The sequence below is a fragment of the Pollachius pollachius genome (genome assembly GCF_949987615.1).
Source record: "Pollachius pollachius genome assembly, chromosome: 11".
Classification (NCBI taxonomy): Eukaryota; Metazoa; Chordata; class Actinopteri; order Gadiformes; family Gadidae; genus Pollachius; species Pollachius pollachius.
Window position 1 is genome coordinate 3,448,917 of NC_136944.1, and position 25,748 is coordinate 3,474,664.

The window sequence follows — 25,748 nt, forward strand, 5'->3', positions numbered from 1 at the left end:
ACGCAAAAATACCTACATACACACCAGACGCACACACACTCAGGCCGTGTGACGCGATGGGATTCTAGAGCTCGTCCGCATTCCATGCAGTTGAGTGTTTCTCCAGGACTCTCGAGACGCTGAGGAGCCCAGACCTACGCACTGGAAGAACAAGTCCACATTCCTGCTGCCCTCAGGTCGGCCTGCAGGCTCTGCCGTGGCCCCTGGTCCTGAGATACAGGGCACCGAGCCGAGCGCCTATCTCCAGCCCCCTGATCTCCTGCTGAGCCTGGGAGGTGTTCCCCCACGCTGCCCGCTGCCCAGCGCCTCTCGCCTCGCCTCGCTGAGCCAGGAGAGTCAGAGCATCAACGGAGTGTTTCAGTGACATCGGGACTACGGGCGGCATGTGGCTCAGGAGGTAGAGCGGGTCGGCTGCTAGTTTAATCCCGGCTCGAGGTGTCCCTGAGGGAGACCCCTCACCCTGACTGCTCCTGTTGAGCTGGCTGTCGCCTTGCATGGTTGACTCCGCCGTCGGTGGGTGAACGTTAGGCAATATTGTAAAATGCATTTTCATTCAGGCCTGGAATATTGTTTTGGAATTGTGTGAGATTAATAATATATCTTGTGGAGCATTCAAATCGTTCCGTCCGTGTGTTGGCTAATGGAGAGAGAGAGAGAGAGAGAGAGAGAGAGAGAGAGAGAGAGAGAGAGAGAGAGAGAGAGAGAGCGTGCAAGTGCTTTTTTTATTTTACTGTACTGATATGAATGTTCCACACACTTGCTGAATATTTGTATATATATTTCATTATAAGAGTGTGTCAAATATTCCAGCGACTTCACAACTGAACACAGTTTCACACACAAATATCCTGAAATTCTTTAGAAATAAACAGGGACATTAATTTAGCCAACATGATAAACTTGCTTCCTGATTTGAAATGAATACTTTTGAAAACGTGCGGTTACCTTGAATTTGATACAATTTGATAAAAAATTAGAAAATGTAGGTCATGGTTGGGATCATTTTGAATAAAAAGTGAAGGCTTGATTGCCGCCTTGTCATAAGATGTGTCCTAGATAAGATCGGGAACGCCCTGCGTCACAACATCTCACCAGCCTTCAGGTCCTCCCGAAGGTTGAATTACGGCCCCACTGAATGGAGGGAGGGGGGAGGGAGGGAGGGTTAGGGCCCCACTGAATGGACGGTGGCCCCAGGGCCACAACCTGACACTGCTGCTGACGTTCTGTTTATCACGTTTCTTGTTTGTTTGTTTCAAGGCTCTGTTACCAAGGCGATAATAAAGATGAGTCATCAACATAATAAGAATCATAATGACTGTCTACCCTGAGGGCGACCGCTGGTAAACACAACGCACATCAGAAGAACACTAACATTGGGGCCGGACGGCTAGAACCATATGTTTAACTAATCTCCATGGGAGACGGGACACTAAAGTGATCTTTGTCCGTCTATTCCAGCAGCTAGACATTCTAACCCCACAAGGAATGGTTTGCCCGTTTATTTTTGTATTTTCTAAAACCAAAGTCCATGTACCCTTTTCTCTGTTACAAAAGGAACGCCAACATCCATCAGTAGATTGTACCCGGTTAACAGCCCGCTCTCTGCTGCCAGGTCATGATTCTACCGATCTGATCTGATCTAGCAGTACATGTTCGCTGCAGATTGCATCACAGGGCAAAGACCTGAATTCTGTCGTCCTGATAAAAAGCCTCGACAGAGTGAGAGCCTTGGTCTGGGGGAACAGATCCTGCCTGTAAAACATCTCAACACAGCGGGGCGTTGAACTAAACGTTTAGTTCAATACCCGGGGAAGAGAAAAGCTCACAGCCGTCAGCAGTAAAAAAACGTTTTATTTCAGAAACTGAACAAAACTCCACAGGAAAATACACACAGCTAACATCAAGCTTACAGCATTACGGTCTCCCTACACTTATGTTGACCTTTGACTTCCCAGCTATGACCCTGTTTCCTGGAGGTCGGCAGTAACTCTTTGGCACCAATTACAAAAATATTTAGTATCGACAGGATAAATATTTAACCTGATTAGGTTATTTAAACGGCAAAATAAATTTAAAACAGAGTTGCATTGCAAGCTTTGTTGTTTGTAACATGACTATCTCCTAAATAATACAAATACATCATGGCTAAATAAACAAATAATCCTTTAATAAACAGGAATATACACACACCAAACCGCATTCAACTGTTAATTGCCTTCAAAATACGTAAAAACACAAATTCACCTCCACAACCATGACACTGAACACGGGACCGCATTAAAACAACTGAATAGCATGAGGGACGCGGTGACTCGGTGGGACCGGAGGGACGTCCTTTTGTCTCCCCCTAGCGGCGGCGGCTGTAGGCACAGAAAGTCTCGACAGATTCAGGTCAGACATTAAAACACGAGTGACTGCCAATTGTCAAAAATAGGCACTTGTTGCCAACAGCAATAAATCCCCGCTTCTAAAAAAAACCCCCATCGCTTTCTAAAAAAAAATAAAATAAAAAAATCGAACAGCTGGATTAAAACTTAAACAAAGTTTGGAGCTCTACTCCGCCGGCGGCGTCTTGTTCTTCTTGTTGAGGGTCTTGCGGAGGCTCTCTGGCATCAGGTACGGCCGCTCTGCGCTGCCGTCGTTCCTCTCCAGATCCTCCACTGAGACACAGAAGAGGAGGATGAGCGGCTTAGACTGAACAGAGATCATATTCAAACAAGCTTTAAGAGTGTTTAACAAAGGTTCTTTCTGACGCAAACATTAAAACAACCTTTGGAAAGCATTAAGACGAACTATAAAGAGATGTTACCTTGATTTGGATCCAATCTACATTTCTTTATTAAATTACACAATATATACAATAATAACATTAATTGAATGAGGGATTTGCTATTGACATGGATATCTTTTAATGAAAAACAGTACCTATAACTTCACTACGAACACGGTCGACGGCGACCCAAACAAAAAGGCGGAGCTTAGCGTCGCTAGCCAACGTTGATCAGACTGATCACGACTAAAGTCTAGTGCTAACATTGAAGTGTTCATAAGATACAAAACCACTATGGCTGAGAACACGTGCTTAGAAAACATAGTAAAGTAGCAGCGCAGTGGGAGACAGACAACAAGAGTAATGATTCAGAGTGTAAACAGGACAGAGACTTTAAACAGGCACGTCAGGCTTCAGGCTCCTATTGGTCCAAGGCACTGGAACTTAACCAATCAGTTAAACACTGTAGTGATGAACTGATTATTACTGCACTCATCGTCTCCTAGTCGATCAATTAGCTGATCTTGCAATGCAAAAATAACGCTTTTTCAGCGGCTACAAAACAACTAGCAGCAAAACTAAGACCACCAGAAGGATTCCATGGTGACCTTGTATCAGCCCCCCTATCCAGAGTACCCCCCCCCCCACTGCAGATGGCCTGGAGACAGGGGGACCCCCTGATCCAGACCCCAAACCCCGCCCTGGTTGACAGCTCTCCACCAATCAAATCATGACCTCGTTAAGACCCCCTAAAAGGAAGTGATGTCATCTGCTCCACGTCTCCTCTTCCATCTAAAGCGCAGTCTCTCCCAGAGACACGCCCCATCGTCCCCTAACCGCCCCCCTGGTGTTAGATCTGTGCTTCGCTGGGCGGGGGGTCCCCCTCCTCCTCCGCCCCCTGGCTCTCCGGTGGCTCCTTGTCCTCCCACAGGATGTCGTGGAGCGTGGAGGACATGAGGTACGGCCGCTCCGCCGAGCCGTCGTTACGCTCCAGGTCCTCGCCTGGGGGGGCCGTGCAGTGTGTGTGTGTGTGTGTGTGTGTGTGTGTGTGTGTGTGTGTGTGTGTGTGTGTGTGTGTGTGTGTGTGTGTGTGTTAGGGGGTCACAGCAGGAGGTTATTGGGTCAAAACACCGGGAAAGACGAGGAGGGGAGAGCAGGAGGAAGACGAGGAGGAGTGAAGGAAGGGAAGGGAAGGTGAAAAAAAGAGGAAGGAGACAAAGAGAAATAGAAATTCAGGCGAGCACCCAAAGACAGTTAAACACCAGGTAGCACGTAAGGAAAGCGTTAGCGCTTAGCATTCAGTAGCACGTTAGCATTCAAGTAACACGTTAGGATCCCAGTAGCATGTAAGTAGCACGTAAGGACACCATAAGCGCTTTAGCATTCCAGTTACAAGTTAGCATACCATTAGCATGAAGGTTGAGTAGTTTATAAAAGCTTGTGTCGTTTAAAAACTGGTTGTGCTGTTTATAAAAGGTTGTGCTGTTTATAAAAGAGTCCGTTGCAGTGAGAATGCGATTGAGAACAGCAGCCGAGCAGGAGTGAAGATCTAGAGGTCAGAGGTCGAGGTTTGAGGCTCTGAGGTTGCTGGTTCAAAGCCTCCTGGCCCGGTGGTGCTTCGGCCTTAACCCGGGGGGCCGCTCGGTGGGGGGTCGTGGTTTAATGTACAGAGTGGAGCAGGGTGCAAGGTGTTCGACTCCACAATGTCCTTGTTCTACCTGCAGACCTCCTCGACAGGGTCTAAGCCCTCCCTGCCCTCAGCAACATGCACCTCTTAAAGGCCTCGGTAAAGACGGTTCTCTGAGCCACTCACAGAAGCAGAGGAACAGGGTGTCCACACACATAGCGTAGACGCTGAAGAACCCGTGGGCGATGAGGTAGGAGCCCACCACCACCGTCTGCAAGGACACAGGGGGACAGGTGAGACACACAGGAACAGTAACGGTGAGACACACATGAACAGTACAGGTGAGACACACAGGGGGACAGGTGAGACACACAGGGGGACAGGTAAGACACGCAGGGGGACAGGTGAGACACGCAGGGGGACAGGTGAGACACGCAGGGGGACAGGTGAGACACGCAGGGGGACAGGTAAGACACGCAGGGGGACAGGTGAGACACGCAGGGGGACAGGTGAGACACACAGGAACAGTAACGGTGAGACACACATGAACAGTACAGGTGAGACACACAGGGGGACAGGTAAGACACGCAGGGGGACAGGTGAGACACACAGGAACAGTACAGGTGAGACACACAGGAACAGTAACGGTGAGACACACATGAACAGTACAGGTGAGACACACAGGAACAGCACAGGTGAGACACGCAGGGGGACAGGTGAGACACACAGGGGGACAGGTGAGACACAGGAACAGTACAGGTGAGACACACAGGAACAGTACAGGTGAGACACACAGGAACAGTACAGGTAAGACACACAGAGGGACAGGTGAGACATGAGTGAGACACACATGAACAGTACAGGTGAGACACACAGGAACAGTACAGGTGAGACACACAGGAACAGTACAGGTGAGACACACAGGAACAGTACAGGTGAGACACACAGGAACAGTACAGGTGAGACACACAGGAACAGGAACAGTACAGGTGAGACACACAGGAACAGTACAGGTGAGACACACAGGTGACCGTATAGGTGAACCACAGGTAAACAAGGTGAACCACAGGTGAACCACAGGGGCAGATGGGTGAAACCCAGCCTCGAGGGGTGGACGTACCAGGATGGGCACCCAGTAGTAGTGCAGGTGGGGTGCGGTGTCCTCGAACGCCTTCACACGGCCGGAGAAGAAGAAGAAGGCAAAGATCCCTGAGGAGGAAGCAGAGGAACATTCAGGAACGTCAGGACTTATACCCAGTGCAGGGTCTTTACCGTAAAGACGTGAACATAAACTAAATAAGAGTGTGACAAATGGTGTCTGAGATGGTGGTCTCCTGAACTCACCCACTATTCCCACGATCAGCAGCTTGCCCAGGAACAGCAGGAAGTCCGTCACCTTGTCCAGAACAGCGACCCTGTACCATGAACGCATCAGAGCTCAGATAAAGAGCTCAGAAACAGACCCCTGGTCACCAGAGCATGACGGACTCCCCACACACCTGATCATGTTCCTCATCAGCAGGAAGAAGGCGTCTTTGGCTGAGGTGCAGAAGTTTTTCCCGTAGATCGCCACCTAGGGGAAAGAGGTAGGCATTACACGCTTGTACACCTTATCCGTGTGTGTTGTTTGGATAAAGATGGTGGATGAAGATGAAAGATCTCGTGTGTGTGGTATTGTTGAGTAAAGATGGTGGAATAAGATGAAGAGCTTGTGTTTGTGTTGTATTGTTGAGTAGTGATGGGGGATGGCTGTGCGACCCCACCACATACGCACCATGATGTAGGCGTTCCTGTTGAGGAACTTGACGAACTTCTCCAGACACCAGAAGCAGCACTTGAGGCAGCAGAGCAGGAAGCGGGTGCACTTGTTGTGTGCACCTGAAGACGAGAAATCAGCCATGAGCCTCTCAGCCACTTAGAGACGCTGAAACACGGTGGCCATTAGCAGAAAGCATCTTCATGCACATGAACTGCTGCTCTCAGACCACCCAAACCATTTCTGAGAGAGCCCAGCTCAACATGAAGATGGATAACATTTGAATAATTGAACTTAATCCAAAATATATACAACCTCTAAAAATCCTTGTATGTAGGGCAAAGAAGATTGTGGACCACTGATTTAGGAGGAGCTTTAATCCATAGTATTATAGCTTGCTCCTTCACAGAGAAGCTTTAATCCAGGTTACTTCAGACCACGCTGCCCCAGATATGCTCTGCTATGCTGGCTATAGGAGAGGACAATGTAAACATGGAGGTCTCTAGAGGGGAGGTTGGAAAAGAGACCTTTGAGTTTGTGGTCGATGTACTCCAGCAGGACTCTGATGATCTGGACGATGGAGAGGATCAGCGAGCCAAACGCCAGAGTACCTGTGTGATACCTGAGAGACAGACAGACAGACAGACAGACAGACAGACAGACCAAGAGTGAGATCAAGGCTTACCATGTATGATCCTGCATAATGCCATAATGGGACATTTTAACAAAAAATGTTTTCTCCTTATTAAACCAGTGGTAGTCTAGTGGTCTTCAGACAGACCACCCCACCACCAGGCCTACCTGAGGGGGCGGTCCTACCTGAGGGGGCGGTCCAAAGGAGGCGGTCCTACCTGAGGGGGCGGTCCTATCTGAGGAGGTGGTCTTACCTCAAGAGGCGGCCCTACCTTAGGGGGCGGTCCTACCTGAGGGGGTGGTCCAAAGGAGGCGGTCCTACCTGAGGGGGCGGTCCTATCTGAGGAGGTGGTCTTACCTCAAGAGGCGGTCCTACCTTAGGGGGCTGTCCTACCTGAGGGAGGGGGCTGTCCTACCTGAGCGAGGGAGCGGTCCTAGCTAAGGAGGCGGTCCTACCTGAGGGAACGGCCCAGCGCGGCGAACACGGGGAAGGCGGGCATGTCGTCGGGCTTGACGAAGGCCCAGTAGTAGGAGGAGAAGGCCCCGGCCAGCGTCATCTGGCCCAACGCCGTCACAAAGTTGGCACACCAGAAGAAGAGGAATACGTTGTAGAACTGCAGGCCGATCAGGTACTTGTGGTAGGCCGTCTCCCCGCCGTAGAACGCAAACAGGCACTCAGAGTCTTGGCAGTCCGCCTTCATGGCGCTGGTGGAGAAGTTCTGCAGAGAGGGGGACACGAGGGTCAGGACCAGGAGGTGGACCTTCCTGTATGTCATGTTGTCTGGTACCAGAAGGTCTACCGCCCGTCCTTCACACACAGACCTTGTCTGTCTGTCTGTCTGTCTGTCTGTCTGTATGAATGCATCATCATAATGTTTATAATACAACAACTCACGGAAGGTTCACAGTTCTTCCTGGAGTGCATGCATTCCGTCTCGTTGAACACCTTGTACACCGGCTCGTTGGAGGTGGACAGGAAACTGGTTAGTTAAGGAACCAACGGAGGAACTACTGAAACATGCCCCCTGGTGTGTCAGTGGTGCGTCAGTATGAGGGAGGTTGAGGTCTGCTTATTACACTTGAACAACGTGTGTGATGTTTGGAAGCAGCATTCTACCCCCGCGAGTCCTTAAACCTCTGATTCTACTGCCCTACAATCACCATGGCTGCAAAGAAGGGTTACATTGAAAATAACATTGTTCCTTCAAATAAGAGACGTGTTATACTACCAGCCTGAACTGTACCAGTAAACCTTGTAAATCAAAAAATTGTAATTAGAGCACCAGGTCCTGTATGAGGCCACGCCCCAGGTGGTATGGAGTCGTGGTCCTTTGAACTGCTCAATAGACAGTGGTGATGAGGAGCAGGGGCTGGGAGGATACACAGCGGTGACGGCCCAGTAGGCGATCACCATGGCCAGCAGCAGAAAGGTGAAAAGGGGGTAGAAGAGGGACGACATCACGTGACCGATGGCTCTATGGAGGAAACAACCGTTAGACACAGACCAGGTCCCAATACTTCTTTAAGCCTCTGGGTCAGAGTCCAGTCTCAAGACTTCTGGGGGCTAGTCTAAGACCAGTCTCAATTCTCCGGGGGCTAGTCCAAGACAAGGATGTGGTCTTTAGAGGCAAGTTAAGTCTCAAGTCTTTTTAGTAAAACAGGACACAGATAAATGGAAGTTGACTGAGATACATTTACAATAAGTTGCAGATTTCAAATACATTTTTTTCGGGACTCATTTGATGATTAATTGGCTGTTTAATTAGAGATGTTTGTTTGATTTGTGGTTTAAAACATGCTCAGGCGATGAATAGAGGGATACATTTATCTAAAAGATGGCAGTAATCTAAAGATAGGGATGCAATCTTCTCAATATACCAGAGAAGAAGAAATCATCCACAAGGCAACCAGTCGATATGAAACCAGGTAGAGCGAACTCATATTCAAAAAGGAGACACACTGAGTGGATCAATGCTGCGTCTCCTGCTCTAACGACATCCTCTGTGGTGTTAGCCATTTGCTGCTCAGAGCAGCACCAGAGAGGCACCACCAGACCGCCGGGATCGATGGAGCATTAGGGGGCTCTAGCGCTCTAAGGTCTACTCTCCACGCTCCACGCTCCAGCACTCTGAGGACTGACCTGCTGGCCTCTTTGATCAGGGCGATGGCGATTAGGATCCTCTTCCTGAGGAAGATGAGGATGAGGATGATGACCACCTCCACGATGGCCAGGATGATCACTGGAGGGAGAGAGAGATGGTGGGAGAGAGACAGACGGTGAGCGAGTGGGCGAGAGACAGACAGACAGACAAAGAGACGGAGAGACAGACGGCCCCAAGCTGTCAGAGCGTTTCTCGTCTATGTGTGTGTTTATGTGTCTGTCTGTGTGTGTGTTTGTCTGTCTGTGTGTACTCACTGAAGGCCAGCCATGTCTGTCTGATCTGCAGGTACACGGTGATGTCTGTCTGGAAGCCCAGGTCCTTCAGGGTGACGTCAGAGCCCGCCTCCCCCTTCAGTGCCGCGTACTCCATGTAACAGTGGAAGATACCTGCAGCCGCCACCAGGGGGCGACAGACGAGCGATTTAGAAACTTTATTGTATGGTAAACAAAATGTTTGTGGGTTTTTTTCAAGGGTATGTAGGGAGTAACATGGAGACACATGACGGCCCTCTGACGGCCTCCAGGTGGCTCACGGTGGGGGGTGCAAGAAGACACTCTCTGACACCATTCTCATACAAAGAAAATGTATGTTTCTTTGTTTGGTTAGGATCCAAGTTGCTAGTTCATCTCTATATCCCGTACTTTGAGGTCAGGCTTCTGTTTTATTTCCAAGTTTAAAGTTACCACCAAGTTCAACCAATACGTGACTTCACCAAGAGAGCAGTGTTATAATACATACATACAGTGTTGTGCCTGAACGCGTTCATTGAACGATTTTTCATGAACTCGTTCATATTTTGGGCGAATATGAACTGAACGTACTGTATTACTGCCTGATAAACGTTACTGTGAACTCGTTCATTCTGGTGCTGTGAACGGCACGCTCACTCGGTTTAACTTCGTTCAATTGGGGGGTTATTTGTTTATCAACACGGCGGATGCGCGTGCAGAACGCCTTGTTGTTTGACCGGTCGCCATGGTTATCTCCGCTCGGTTCATTTGCAGTTGCGGTGTTGTCAACTTGGAAAAAAAAAAGAATAGCTCACAGCAACATATTGAAAAAAAGAACTATGAACTAGTTCATTTTTTGGAACTGTGAACTTAGTTCAACATTTTGAATTATGAACGTTTAACTGAACTAGTTAATTTTAAAATTTGTGAACTGAACTTTGAACTAGTTCACGTAGAAAGTGAACTTTCCCAACACTGCATACATATTGTTGTAGGAGTCTTCCTTTGACACACTGACGAAAAAAATAGGAAATACTTATCAAGCTAGTCGTATTTCAAAATTCTGAAATATTCCATGTTATTTTAGAGGACTTTACTAGGTCGTCAGGATAAGGATGAAGGAACGCTGGACAGAACACTAATAACCCAATAGTTAAAAGGAAACCCATGTTTGAGTGACAGAACAGACCCTGGTGGGGTCAGGGCGGGGCTTACCGTAGCCGATGACCAGGATCACCATGACGATCATCACCCAGACCATAATACCCGCCAGGAAGCGCAGGAGGACGATGAAGAGGAGGCTGGTGAGCATGGCAATCACCAGACCACTGGAAGAGACCGGGACCAGTACAGTCATTACCCAGTGGAGATCAGTAACCATTAACCACAAGAACCATTAACCAGTAGAGCCTTTCAACAGTAGCCCTTAACCAGTAGAGCCAGTAAACAGTAGAGCCAGTAAACAGTAGAACCATTAACCAGTAGAGCGAGAAAACAGTAGAGCCTTTAACCGGTAGCCAGTAACCAGAAGTAACCAGAAGGAGGAGCGGAGGGAAGCCTTACAGCAGGATCCAGTACCAGGAGTGGGTGTAGTCCTCAAACACCTTCATGACCACCTGCCGCGCCTCCATCACCACCGTGGCATTCCTGAGGTGAGTGACAGGATGATAAGAGTGACAGGTTGAGTCTGAGTGACAGGTTGAGTCTGAGTGACAGGGTGATGGAGTGACAGGGTGATTGAGTGACAGGGTGAGTGTGATTGAATCTGAGTGACAGAGTGACTCAGTGACTGAGTGACAGGTTGACTGTGACAGGGTGCTGAGTGACAGAGGGACAGAGTGACAGAGGGACAGGGTGACAGAGGGATAGAGTGACAGAGTGACAGGATGACAGAGTGACAGAGTGATAGGATGACAGAGTGATAGAGTGACAGAGTAACAGAGTAACAGGGTGACAGAATGACAGGGTGACAGGGTGACCGGATGACAGAGGGACAGGGTGCTGAGCAACAGGGTGCTGAGCGACAGGGTGCTGAGCGACAGGGTGCTGAATGACAGAGTGATAGTGACAGAGTAACAGAGTGACAGTGATAGAGTGACAGAGTGACAGAGTGACAGAGTAACAGGGTGACAGAGTGACAGAGTGACAGGGTGAGAGTGATAGAGTGACAGAGTGACAGGGTGAGAGTGATAGAGTGACAGGATAACAGAGTAATAGAGTGACAGAGTGACAGGGTGACAGGGTGACAGGGTGACAGAGTGATATGGTGACAGGGTGACAGAGTGATAGAGTGACGGAGTAACAGAATGATAGAGTGACAGGATGACAGAGTGATAGAGTGACAGAGTAACAGAGTAACAGGGTGACAGAATGACAGGGTGACAGGGTGACAGGGTGACCGGGTGATAGAGTGACAGAGTGACAGGATGACAGAGTGACAGGATGACAGAGTGACAGAGTGATAGGATGACAGAGTGATAGAGTGACAGAGTAACAGAGTAACAGGGTGACAGAATGACAGGGTGACAGGGTGACCGGATGACAGAGTGACAGAGTGATAGAGTGACAGGGTGACAGAGTGACAGAGTGACATGGTGATAGAGTGACAGAGTGATAGAGTGACAGAGTGATAGAGTGACAGAGTAACAGAGTGACAGAGTGACAGAGTGATAGAGTGACAGGGTGACAGAGTGATAGAGTGACAGAGTGACATGGTGACAGGGTGACAGGATGACAGAGTGACAGTAACAGAGTGATAGAGTGACAGGGTGACAGAGTGACATGGTGATAGAGTGACAGAGTGATAGAGTGACAGAGTGATAGAGTGACAGAGTAACAGAGTAACAGAGTGATAGAGTAACAGAGTGACAGAGTGACATGGTGACAGGGTGACAGGGTGACAGGGTGACAGGATGACAGAGTGACAGTAACAGAGTGATAGTGACAGGGTGACAGAGTGGCAGGGTGATAGAGTGACAGTGTGACAGAGCCAGACTGGTTCTGCGGCTCCCTGCTGACTCAGTGTTTATGAACTCCTCCTGACATGCCGCGGCGCACTACAAGGCTAACACCTCCGTAGTTTCTCCAGGGCAACCAGCCGCATGCTGCTGTCACCTGACACACCGCAAAAAGACTGTCCACCACACCAGAGTCACAGTGGTGGTGATCATCTGACAGGACGATAGAGAGGTCATTTAAGACTGACCTGTCAGCAGTGTTCTCTCAGCGTGTATTTGGAGATATTAAGTATAGTAATTGTGAACTTTGGGTTCCACCCTCAAGGACTAGTGAGTCTCTAGTACGGGACCGTGTGGTGGTCCGGGACCGTGTGGTGGTCCGGGACCGTGTGGTGGTCTACGTACTTGACCCCGTCCACCAGATCCTTGGCCTCCCTTATGGTCCCGGTCCCGTCGTCGAACCTGGAGCTGTTCCCCACCGTGATGGAGCCCTCCTTCCCGGCCAGGGCAGGGAAACACCGCCTGGTGACTGCACGCACGCACGCACACACACACAAACACACACGCGCACACACACGCACACACACACTTCATTGTGAGTGCTGATTAAAGGCTGTGGGTGAAGCTCTGTGTCAGTACGGTGTAGATGAGGAGTGAACGACTACAGACAGGGTGTTGGACGACAGTTAAACCAGTGAGCTCCAGCCGCTGCAGACACTGGGAAATGGAGGGTGTGTGTGAGGGGGGTGTCACTCACAGGACTTGCTGGGGGTTAACATGGCTGGGCATAGACCTCCCTTCAGGATGTCAGGAACACTCTGGAACAGACAGAGACCATCTCACCATCCAACACGTTTACACCCATTTAACCTTCTTCAGAGTTCTACAGTGTTGTGACACATAAGGGTCACAACTCCCAGGCCAAGATTACTGGAAATAGTCTCCCTGTTGGCATCCTACAGCAAGGAGCCCTGAGCCGACCTGCTCCTGATGATCTGTATCTGTCCTGGATGTGTGGATGGGTGTGTGTGTTGTGGATGTGTGTGTGTTGTGGATGTGTGTGTGTGTGTGTGTGTGGTTGAGGATCAAAACCAGGACGGGTCAGTCCAGGGTCCGGACTCACCATTTGGTTGGTCACCCCCTCCTTGCAGAACTGCTTGTAGTACTCAAATTCGGAGGGGATGAGGCGAGCCTTCACCAGCGTCATGAACTTATCAGGACACTTCGCCACACACATCTATAGAAACAAACACACAACTATAGTCACAAACACACATCTACAGATACAAACACACAACTATAGTCACAAACACACAACTATAGTCACAAACACAAATCTACAGATAAAAACATACAACTACATTCAGAAACACACATCTATAGATAAACACACAACTATAGTCACAAACACACATCTACAGTCACAAACACACAACAACAGTTACAAAGCACATCTACGAAGAGTAGGAGGAGGAGACTGAGGGAGAGGAGGAGGAGAAGACTGTGAGGAGGAGTAGACTGTGAGGGAGAGGAGGAGGAGGAGACTGTGAGGAAGAGGAGGAGGAGACTGGGAGGAGTGGAGTCCAGACCTGCGTCGTGGGACACTGGAACTCCAGCAGCACCATGGGACTGGCACACTTCATGATGTTGAAGTAGAACAGCAAAGGCTTCTGCCTGGGGAGGGAGAGACACGTCAAGGGTCCATCTCCATGACAACCAGAGGGATGCTTCACGTCAAGAGTTAATCACCATGACGACCAGAGTGATTCTTCATCAACAATACTCACTCCAGAGGGGTGCCCGCGTGCCCACAGAACTGCCCCCTGCTGTCCGTGGGGTAGATCACCTTCCTGGGGTCGCCCTGGGACCAGGCTGCAACACACACAAGCATTGTGTAGCATCCGATCTTGTTGTATCCTTACTGTACCGACAGTGATACATTGTTGTTTCTCCATCTTCTGACAAATGTACTTATTGTAAGTCATTTCGGAAAAAAGCCGCTAAACATAAATGTAAATGTTATCAATGGCTCATCTGGCCTGAGAACTATGTTAAAGCAGTTTTGTTATGATGTAATTGTGTGACCCTGCCTCTCTGCTCCCTCTCTTTCCTGTTTTAAATATAGTCTGAACAGTTTCCCGGCAGAGAGATTCCCCGTGCCTCAGGTCAGCACTGGGAGGCTGAATGAGGACTGCTTCATGTCCGCCCTGTTAAGGTGCTTCTGTCTGAGGCCGATAAGACGAGCAGCAGAGTGGTGAAGGGTACGTCAGGTCTGCAGGACAGCTGCCCCGTAATGCTAGGACCTCCACACCTTTAAAGACGCTTTTGTATAGTTCACTACTGGTGGCCAAGCTATTGTCGGCCAATCACCAGTAACGGAGCCCCGTCTCCAACCACGATTGGTCGAAACTAATATAAAGCAGAAGACAGCGTGACGCTCCGTTCATCCAGATTGGAATCTAAACGTCAGATTGGGATCTACAGTTGGTCCAATACTTCAGAGAGCACTAGCTGCCCAGAAGACTGGGAGAGCCGGTCCCCTATTGATACGGGTTCTTGGCTCAGCACAGACTCGAGAGGAAGGACGATAAGGATTATTGATGTGATGACAAAGCAACAATAAGTGTGTCCTAAGGCCATGGTGCTTAACCAGAAAGTTAGCCTCATCACTTCTCAGAACGAGCTAGAGCCAGCATCCTTTCTCTATCACAAGTTATAGAGTTCAACTCAAATCCGCCTAACTTGTTCAGAATACACCTAGACTCTGCATTTTTTTTCTCTTTCCTCTGACTAATGTACTTATTGTAAGTTGCTTTGGATAAAAGCGTCTGCTAAATGTATATGCCATCTACGTTCATCTCTTCATTACGATGCCCTCTCCCAGGGCTTCACAGCCCGTTAGATATCAGGCTAGGAGTGTAACGGAGTGTGTGGAGAACTCCATGTAGCCTGAACCCCTCCGTAGCCGACCGGACTCCTTACCCAGGATCCCCACCGCCACGTAGGCCAGTATTGCCACGATGAAGAGAACGCAGCAGGCGATGTCCGTACAGCCCCTGGAGTGAGGAGGGACAGGACAGAGGACTCAGAACGCGCTACACATGACAACACTAAAGAGGTTCCTGACCTGTTTGGTGCAGACATAAACATCAGACAGTAAGGATGTCCATTACAGCGTTTATCAAACCCATAATGTGAGGACCACGATACAAACCATGACACATGCAGCCACGGAAGAGGGAATGGCTTAAATGAGATAAACTATTCAGGATGCCTTTCTAAGATGGTTCACTGGAGCCAGAGCTTCAACACTATACATCGATAAGAACGTAGGAGGGACAAATGCTGCATCAGTTCAAGACATTTATTGGCACTATACACTTCAAGAGTGATAGGAAAGGAGGGTGGACGCTGTGTTTGTGTATCAGAGAGAAAGGGCCTCACAGGGGTTAGCGGTGCTGATAGACAAAATAAAGGAACTGGGCGAGAAATATAGAGAAACACATTAGTCAGGAGGAAGTGATATCAGGTGAGAGTGGGCGGGGCTAAACTATTGGAAGTAGGTGGAGGCTGAAATTGTATCTGGCTCTACTCTACATCAGTGTTGGAGTGAGGGTTGGAGTGAGGGGGATGGAGGAGGACAGAGGTAGAAAACAGGAACACCACTATTAGGGACAGGGGGGGACAGAGATCAGACTCACCTGCTGTGGATCGGGCCTTTGAAGGTGGGGTCATACTTGCGGGGCTCACCTGCAGACAGGAGATAAACGGTAAATGGACTGCATTTATACAGCGCTTTTCTAACCAGTGGCCACTCAAAGCACTTGCCGCACATTCACACACCGACGGAGGAGTCAACCACGCAGGGTGAAAGCCAGCTCTTCAGGAGCTGAGGAGGTGAGGGGGAGGCGTCTTAGGGGAACGAAGAGGAGCCGGGGATCGAACTAGTAACCTTCCGGCTACCAGCTAACCTGCTGAGCCACGTGCTGCCCTAAAAATATGTGGTTTTATGAGATGACGTCATACGCTGCATCATCACACTCGTGGTTAAAAACTGATTACAAAACAGAAAGCAGACCAACTGCAATGAGACACCACTCAACCAAACAACAACAAAAGGCACAGAGTTAGCTTGGGGTCAGAGGTTAAAGACACGCACCCATCAGATGACACATCAGATGACCCCTCTCCCTTCTGCCACACCCACATAAAAATTCCTTCCTATTGGCCGAAGAGGTCAAAGGATTGCTCATAATCTATATTTAAATCCTTATGCTGATGAACCGCTCTGAGTCTAAGGGGTCCGGTCCCGTCTGCCTCCCCTGAGAGGAGGTCAACAATGTGTGACCCCGCCTCTCTGCTCCCGTCTCCTCCTTCCTGTTTTAAATATAGTCAGAACAGTTTCCCGGCAGAGAGATTCCCCGTGCCTCAGGTCAGCACTGGGAGGCTGAATGAGGACTAGTTCCTGTCCGCCCTGATAAGGTGCTTCTGTCTGAGGCCGATAAGACGAGCAGCAGAGTGGTGAAGGGTACGTCAGGTCTGCAGGACAGCTGCCCCGTAATGCCAGGACCTCCACACCTCAGCTTCAGGTCTGGAGCGAGGTTGGAGGAGGTCAGGTGTGGTCAACAGTACTGGCACAATGAGAACCCCTTTAGAACCAGAGCCATGGTTCTGATTGGACAACAGCAGGTGAGGAATCTCGAGGCATAATCCAAGCTGAACCACGCAGGTCCAAATAGATATATTCGTTAAGATACTCGATCATCATTCTGTCTTTATCCCCCAGAGCAGCTCCTCTCTGAGCAGCTCATCAATAAAGTACTGATTGTATTCCTGCTGACACCACAGCGTGTTAACCAGACAACCTACAGAACTTCAAATCCCCTGGACCCTGAGTGAGTGAGTGAGTGAGTGCTCTGTGATGATCTGATGATGTCGTGACCAACACTGAACATTGTTCAGCTAGTAGATAGGTCTTGTTAGAATAACCAGCTAACCTCAGCCTGAACATTCAACCTAAGCCCATCTAGCCTACCCCAGTTTAACTAACCGCCACACACACAGCAACACATGGCTCCATTGTCATGCATCTAATAACATTAAAGCCTTTTCCATCTGAACACAGAGCTTTTAGCCGTGTAGCTCGACCAACTCAGGAACACCAATTGCAGCTCTCAAAAACACATTAACACTGATGCCAGTATCAGTGGGTCCCTGATTTACATTCTCTCTCTCACACACACACACATAGACATACACAGCCAGAAGAGCTCATTCCGTGGAGATGACTAATGCCAACACAAATCAGAATATGTCAATTATTCAAGTGATCCCACCCACCACCTTGTCAGCCAACACTCAACGAAACACCAACCACACACTGCTTAGTTACCGTTCTTCCCATAGAACTCCTCTTCGGGCATGGCTGTGCTTCACGTAGCTCAGATCCAGATAAACTAAAGAGAGGGAAACAACTCCCTGCCCTTCCCTGCTCTCTGGGCCGTCTGGGCGGGGCGTGTTCCTGTGAGGAGAGCGGGTCGCATGTAGCCTGAGAGGGAAAACCTGTTCAACCTGTCCCTGCTGAGCTGAGGACGCTCCACCCACCAATCCACCCCGCCTGCTGCGCCTATGTCTCTCTATCTCTATCTCTCTGGTCTACCTGCCCCCCTCCCCCTTGGTGTCTCTGTGTCTCTCTCTCCCAGGTGTGCTCCTCTGCTCCTGGTCAGGGTGTAGCTTACAGCAGCAGGTAGACTGAGCGGCAGCGGAGCCACACAGAGCTGTTTGTTTGTTCTGCCACACCCCCGGCTCCTCCCCCGTTTCCTACTTTGTTTGTTGGAGATGGAGATTGAGAGGGAGGGAGAGAGAGAGGGAGGCAGAGAGAGAGAGAGGGAGCGAGAGTGGGAGTAGATTTTGGATATTGCAAAATACCAAGCCAAGTGCTCAGCAGATTAGAACCATGTGTTGAGGAGGAAACAACTACAGGGCAAATTGTGGTATAGATGAGTTCCAGTGAAATGTGTTTGTGCCCAGGTGGGAGAAGCTTTGGGCAGGGAGCAGGCGCTAATTAGGACTGATTGGATACAGGTGTGCTGGATGGCATCAGCTTGGATTTGACAGGTTAGAAAGCACTGCTAGAGTGGGCGTCATTTAAAACCAAACTGATCACTCTTAGTTCAATGATCAACGTTAAAAAAATAGCATATTTTTGAAGAAATTAGGCCACGTGTATTCATTCCTTGGTAACCATAGGTGAGTGAGTGTGTTTGTCTCAGCCTGACCAGAACGTGGGAAGGCATTTCTGCCATCTAGCGGCCAAACGGCAGTACTCATAGTCTACCAAATACGAGCCTAGACACTGCTGCTTCATTTACAGTTGCATACGGACAGAAACCACACGATTACATTCCAACTTGAAGGAACGCATTAGCTGGAATTAATGTGATGTATTGGCAACTCTCTCTCTCTTTCCCTCCCTGCCTTTTAGTCTCGCCTTCAAACTCTGTGATCATCTTAGTTTAATGTCCAAACACACTGAATTCCCGCGACACCAAACAGAATTCAGAACTCAGTCCAAACAGACTGAATTCAACAAAACAACTTAAAGAATATGTTCCACCCATGTAGCATATTATTATTATTGTATATATTTTACATGTGAATACTGCGCTACAGCCAAATGAGTTTCCATTGCAGGACAATAAACTATGAACTGAACTGAAGTGTTTTGAGAGTCCCGACGCTGGCAGAGGCAGAGGAATCACTGAGGCTGATGGGACTTTCCATCCCCCGGTTCTCCTGTTCCACTGTAGTTTAATGAGCACAACGCCACAGAGCCAACCGAGTTGCAGATGTTCAACCCACAGAGAACCGACGAATGGAGAGGAGGCTGTTACTGCTCTATGGGTTTTAACGTTACATTCTGCCCCACAACAGCATTTTCACCGTCACAACAGGGCTGCCCTGAGCTGCAGGGGTGGAATGGTAAACAGACTGCATTTATACAGTGCCATTTTAACCAGTGGCAACTCAAAGCGCTTTACAATACTGCCTCACATTCACCCATTCATGCACACATTCACACACCGACGGCGGTGTCGGCCATGACAAGCGACAGCCAGCTCGTTGGGAGCAGTCAGGGTGAGGCGTCTTCGCTCAGGGACACCTCGACGCTAAGAGGAGCCGGGGATCGAAGCAGAAACCTTCCGGTTACTAGCGGACCCGCTCTATCTCCTGAGCCACATGCCGCCCAGGTAGAAAGTGTCAAAGAATGGTTGTGAGTTTGACCTTAGTAGTGGTCCTCACAGAGCAGCACCAGATCCCAGTCTAGCGTCAGAGTCTCTGCCGGTCTATGAAACATCTGCAATCCTGCAGAGACAACAGCTGAAGACAGCTGCACCCACAGCAGCAGCAGCTGTATTCAGGGACTCCACAGACCTGGTCTCCCCTTTCCTGGCCCCAGCCTGAGTTGGTCGGAGAGAGTTGGCCAGTCGTGAACGCAGGTGCATCCCGCCACACTTAGTGCTCAGTAGTAGTTCGCTTGCGGCTTCCAATTATCTGGCTGACCTTTAACAGTTATAAATTAACATGAATCTGAAATGCGCCGTCAAATATATGCCAGCTCATAGGACAGCACTCTGCTGTGACCTTCGTCTGCCTATCAGAGGACGACCCGAAGGTGGAAACACTGATAAGCCCTTCCACTGTGAACGACTGACTGAAGGTAACTATGAGATGAAACACAGACCTGGTCTTCTCCAGGCCATTCGCCGAGCCATCGGGCCACCGAACCCTCTCTAGCGGACGGTGAGACGGTCAGTCCATGGCGTGGTGTACTGTGTGCGTTGTGAGCATCCCACTAGTTCCTCTAGTTAAGGGTAAGTGATGATGCAATAATCTATGATCTTACCACAGATATGAGCGGTATTACTGCACACAAACAGACGCCTCCCATGAGTCTGCACACACCCCTCCCTCCCTTCTTACACACTTATTGGGTGTTGTACGTCATGACACCTAATGTACACACTTATTGTGTGTTGTACGTCCTGGCACTTAAAAATAGTACTCAACATTGTGTAGCATCTTATCCTAGCTATCTTTGTTGAATACGAGGAATGCGTTAACCTAGCAACTGTCAGTGCTATCATTATATTTTCATTTGGTTCTATGAAAATCCTTACTGTACTGACAGAGATATATTGTTGTTTCTCCTTCTTCTGACCAATGAACTTAGTGTAAGACGCTTTGGATGAAAGCCTCTGCTAATCGCCCTGAATGTCAATGTAAATGAGTCAGAGTTTAAACGCTGTCCCAGCCAAACAAACCCTCACACAAGCTCCTGTGTGGAGGAAACTTCTTAAAGACAGGTTTCAATCCTGAAAAAGTGCTGATACCTTGGGACGTTGTGGATAAAGAGTCTGATCACTTTCTTGGTGAAATGCTGAAACATTGCAAACATTGACTGGTGAGTCACTGTGGGTGCAGCCGGGGAGAATGGATGCTTCTTGCATAACGCCTCCAGGAATAGAGACACCATGCTCCTCAGGGAGATCCCAGATCAGACACTGGTTTGGGTTACCATTGCTGGCTGCGCCCCCTGCCCTCCTTGGAGGTCCCCGTTGGGCCATCCTGCCGTGAGGCGCACGCCGACTGGATGGAACAGATAGTGTTGTGTTCCTCCAGAGAAGCACCCACGTCATCAGCCCGCTGGGAGGGGGCGGGGTGTAACCCCGCTACCCTCTAGTGACATCACTGGTGGGAGGGTCCAGACGTAGGGATGGATTAGCCGTCCTCCGTCTCAGCCCTGAAGAGATTCCACTGTCACCTCCTCCCTCGTTCCTCCATGGGACACCCACTCTGTCCCAAAGACTGGGGGAGGCACAGCTTCCTGAGGGTCTCCTAGCAAGGGTCCCCAGGGTGACAGACTGCCCCGACCTCCGGACGTTGGGACACAGATGAGAATCCGGCCCCCTGTGGCCACAGTAGATTTTGGAAATTGCAAAATACCAAGCCAAGTGCTCAGCAGATTAGAACCATGTGTTGAGGAGGAAACAACTACAGGGCAAATTGTGGTATAGATGAGTTCCAGTGAAATGTGTTTGTGCCCAGGTGGGAGGAGCTTTGGGCAGGGGGCGGGCGCTAATTAGGACTGATTGGATACAGGTGTGCTGGATGGCATCAGCTTGGATTTGACAGGTTAGAAAGCACTGCTAGAGTGGGCGTCATTTAAAACCAAACTGATCACTCTTAGTTTAATGATCAACCTTAAAAAAATAGCATATTGTTGAAGAAATTAGGCCATGTGTATTCATTCCTTGGTAACCATAGGTGAGTGAGTGTGTTTGTCTCAGCCTGACCAGAACGTGGGAAGGCATTTCTGCCATCTAGCCAAACGGCAGTACTCATACAGTCTACCAAATACGAGCCTAGACACTGCTGTTTCATTTACAGTTGCATACGGACAGAAACCACACGATCACAGGGTGACAGACCGCCCGACCTCCGGACGGTGGGACACAGAAAAGTGTTAGTAGTGTGAAAGTAGCAGATGTCTGTGAACCAGAAGAACATATTGCTTACTGTTCTTCACCACGCCACTCGTTCTGGGCCCCTCTGTATGCCTCTCGCTTTGGGGCGGTGTGACTCGTAGATTTCAGACGGAGAGTACGTTTGGTAAAGGTTCAGCCCAGGTCTGTTTAGACAACAACAACAGGGACTCTGAAGGAGGCTGAAATTTCCTGGCGTAAAAGGAGAAGGGACATTTCTCTCTCAGCGTAAGAGAGGGAGTCCGCAACAACACAATGGGCTTGTTATGCTTTCCAGGGAGAAAGCGTCGGCTGTTTCCTGTTGAGGTGGCACTGGCTTGCATGTGGTCGCAGGGCCTACATACACAGAGGAAAGTTAACGTGTAATCTAATACGTGATAAAAATACAATTTCAAGAAAACAGACTTGTAATGGATTCAAGCTCCCAGTCTCTGTGAACACAGAGGTCTGCTCTCCCAGCACTATGCCAGCATTAGCCTACAGTCATGACTCCACCAGTAACCCAATCACTGAGTCTGGTCCCTGCATTGTTTCACGCTAATGGATGTGAGCGACAGAGAGCATGGGGGCACTGTGGGGACAGCAGTGCATCCTGGGAAGTGTGAGACACCAGGGGCTGTGGCAAAAACATGTGGTGGGCATGTCTCGATTGTAGGGCGTGTCTGATGGGTCTGCAGACCGTGAGAAAGATAGAACCTTCAGCTAGCCACGTTGTTTATGCTTCCATCTAATTCTGATTGGCAGATATGAGGCATAACCACAATCTCAGACCCAGACAGTTTAGTGTCATTCGTCTTTGTTCAACTTCCATTCATAATTTACGATACAACAAGTCAGAGGATTCATGTTGAACCTGACCCTGTCCTGCAGACTGCAGCCCTGCTGCATGTTCACCAGCTCATAAAGATGATCACATGAATCTGCATATAGATCAGCTTATTAACATAAAATGATTCTGCACATAACCAGCTTATTAACATAACATGATTCTGCACATAGACCATCTTATTAAATTAACATGATTCTGCACATAGACCAGCTTATTAAATTAACATGATTCTGCATATAGACCAGCTCGTTTATATGATCACATGATTCGCTGGGGTGGAAGTGGACTAGATCCGACTGGCCTAATCCAGTCTAAGGGGCCACCGAGGGTCTTACTGGGTGGTCACCACCAGCACTGGCACTGGTTTGGATACAGCCAGTGTGGGGTGAGCATGCTGGCAGCCCTGCATCAACCAAGTGGGAGACAGTGGAGGCACACAGACACACACACACACACACACGCACACACACGCACACGCACACGCACACACACACACACACACACACACACACACAAACTATCATTATCATTATAAGAGGTGGTAGTGGTAGTAGTAGTAGGTAGTGGTATGCGGTTGCTAACATACTTTCGTGAACATCATATTCTGAAGCACAGTACAGATATTACATGCTCAAAGGTTCTCTGCAAGTCATAAGTAGTAGATCTAAAATGCAGAAACGAAAATGAACACATCAATTATGCCAAAAGTATAAGCAGACATGAAAGAGATCATCTAAATAGGACCTGTAATCATTCTCTGGCTATAGGCAGAACAGCACGGCCATGGCTGGCTTCTCGTCCTCTCATTGAGGTTTCCTGTTAGGTATAAATATATATACTGCCCTGAAATGACTACAAGATGTGAAACCGTCAAAGAGACCTGAGAGACTGCCCATGTGGGAGGTCATGTCCACGTTAAGAAAGGCTCTTGAGTGAGCTGCCACCTCTGAACTGTGTGAGTGCAAGAACTGGGATGGTTTGTCCTGTCAGTCGTCTCTACTGTCTAAAGCTTAGTGCTACACCTGCACTCTGTCTATATCCTGTCTGATGTGGGCAGCAGGGTGGAATGAGTTCTGAGGGGAATGGAGAGCCCCTACTATACCACCAGGGGTGATGTGTGTTGATCATCCATGAAAAGCCATCTTAGAATCTACTCTATAAACCCTGAGGAGTTTTTTGCATCGATGATATTCCATTGAACCTGAGACTTTGCAGTCTCAGGTTGCAGCCTGAGGGCAACTCAGGCTGCCCTCCTAAATCAAGACCTAGATCAAGATCTAGGATGCCCTATGTGACTGGATGTAACAACGGCGTTGGAGACGTACTGCTGTTCTCTGTTCTCCGCTAGCTACTGCCTTCTGGGGCGTCTCAGAAGTATGTTTCCTGCAAATCCATCATGCAATGCAACTACTGTCTGATAACCGTACAGTAGCTACAGTAGTTTTTTTTGGATTGATAGGGCTTTGAGTGAGCTGTAATAAGCGTCAGTGAGAGATCACTAGATGAGCAGAGAGAAGGCGGGCGTGCCAGGAGAAAATGCACATTAAAGTTTCATTGCAGAAGACTGTGTGCAGGGCTGAGAGTGCAGACTCACAACAACCGGGCGGTCTAATGAGATCTGCCACTCCCTGCTCAATAAACACAGGCACCATATTCTCATTAGGAACCCACAGATATATAACATCATCAAGATATAGTCCTAGCTGTTCCTTCAGTACAACACATCATAACACCACACTGAACTCGTTGTTTCAGCACCACATCACTACATGCTGTGACTATGTTTACAATGATATCTGCCACTCCCTAATAAATATACACAAGAACAATATTCTCATTATGAACCAAGAGATATATGATGTCATCAAGATATGGTCCTACTGTTTTCTTAAGTACAACACAACAAAACACCCAACTAACGTTGTCTGCAACACGTTGTGAAAGCATTACATCACTAAGTGCTCTTAATGTGTTGAAAGTGCTGAAAGAGTACTGAAAGACAAACAACACGGGGGTAGATTATCAGCCAATGCATGCCAGTCTCGACATGTCAACAACATATAACAAACCCTGAATATTCACTTATTAAATTCAGTGCAGGGAGAAAGGCCACAGTTGCTGAGTTGAGACACAAAGGCTTTATGTGTCAAGTATTCGGTAATTGCTCGCATGCTCGTGGCAGTGAGCAAATGGTCCTATCCATCATGCCAATCTGAGGAATGTAGCGGCGCCCGGACGCGCACTGGGCGGGACATTGTCCCAGTCCACACACACTCACTGGACGGGACATTGTCCCAGTCCACACAATAACTCGACGGGACATTGTCCCAGTCGACACACTCAATGGAAGGGACGTTGTCCCAGTCCATAAACACTCACTGGAACCAGCGTCCCAGGACTGGGTTCTTACGCCCTAGGATGAATCCCTTGTACAGAAATGTAACGTAATAACAGTAATGTAATAACAGGCTTTATACTGACATCTTTTTCAGACAATAACATAATTTACACGGGCATGTGTGTCGGTAATAACAGACTTTATACTGACATGTGTCACTAACGGTTAGACTTATGTATATATTTAAGAATGTGTTCCGTGGTAACAGACAAAACGCAGTACACTCGCCACTTCAGCACTGTATAGCAAAAGCGTGGCAGTAAAGTAAGTATTAATAGAGTTAGCAGGGTCTTACGTAGGACTATTTAAAGACACGCTTCATTGTTTACCATATTGAGGTTTCTCCTCCTCCGGCTCCATGGCTCCTAGGCGCTCTTCTGTTCGGATTAAATACTAAATTAAGACTATCTCATAGTTACCGGACCTGAGAGGTGGTCGTGAGGGTCTGTTCACTGAGAGGTGGTCGTGAGGGTCTGTTCACTGCGACCTGGTCGAGCTCTGCTCCTCATGTGAACTTTACTCCGAACGATCTCGGAGAAATTCCTCGGTGAGAGGAACAGCCAATGAGAACGCGAGAAACGTAGATGGCCGTCACGTTAACCAGTCCGAGACCGGGGAAGGGTTGTAGCGTTTACTGGGCAATTAGGTTATCTGTTATTACTGAATATTTAGTTATTACAGCTTTGATATAAAAAAAAGCGAAGATGCATTTCGATAAGGTACAATAGATAATCGGACACTGAGACAATATCAATACAATATTTCGTTTTTTTTTGCTGTTGTTTCTAGTCGAACAAGAGTTGATAGACCTAATGTGAATAAGATCTGAATGATTTTATTG

General features: G+C 48.6%; 1 protein-coding gene across 2 annotated transcripts; it reads right to left on the reverse strand.

Moving 5' to 3' along the window:
- Positions 1 to 1,833: 1,833 nt before the first annotated feature.
- On the reverse strand, positions 1,834 to 25,402 carry LOC307083195 (choline transporter-like protein 2). 2 transcript variants are annotated; one of them, XM_079747023.1, is made up of 22 exons: positions 25,237 to 25,402; positions 15,837 to 15,885; positions 15,118 to 15,191; positions 13,923 to 14,007; positions 13,725 to 13,809; positions 13,259 to 13,372; positions 12,893 to 12,953; positions 12,541 to 12,664; positions 10,742 to 10,825; positions 10,394 to 10,506; positions 9,203 to 9,334; positions 8,927 to 9,026; positions 8,169 to 8,261; positions 7,682 to 7,766; positions 7,243 to 7,505; positions 6,681 to 6,775; positions 6,172 to 6,275; positions 5,897 to 5,970; positions 5,742 to 5,812; positions 5,518 to 5,606; positions 4,584 to 4,668; positions 1,834 to 2,660 (listed from the first exon to the last, which is right to left on the reverse strand). In XM_079747023.1, exons 1-22 carry the CDS (start codon positions 25,265 to 25,267, stop codon positions 2,554 to 2,556), a joined length of 2,118 nt encoding a protein of 705 aa, XP_079603149.1. In that variant the 5' UTR covers positions 25,268 to 25,402; the 3' UTR covers positions 1,834 to 2,553. The 2 variants fall into 2 exon arrangements, with proteins under 2 accessions (XP_079603149.1, XP_079603148.1); XM_079747022.1 differs by lacking the exon at positions 25,237 to 25,402 and adding an exon at positions 17,528 to 17,855.
- Positions 25,403 to 25,748: the final 346 nt, after the last annotated feature.

Bases quoted from the DNA above. Each gene is read 5' to 3' on its own strand.
- LOC307083195 (XM_079747023.1), bottom strand. From the start codon at position 25,267: ATGGAGCCGGAGGAGGAGAAACCTCAATATG. The intron at 6,276-6,680 runs GTCTCTTTTCCA...TCTCGTCTTCAG, and splicing joins CATCGACCACAAACTCAAAG to GTGCACACAACAAGTGCACC. The intron at 2,661-4,583 runs GTGAGTGGCTCA...TCTGTGTCTCAG, and splicing joins CACCCTGTTCCTCTGCTTCT to TGGAGGATCTGGAGAGGAAC.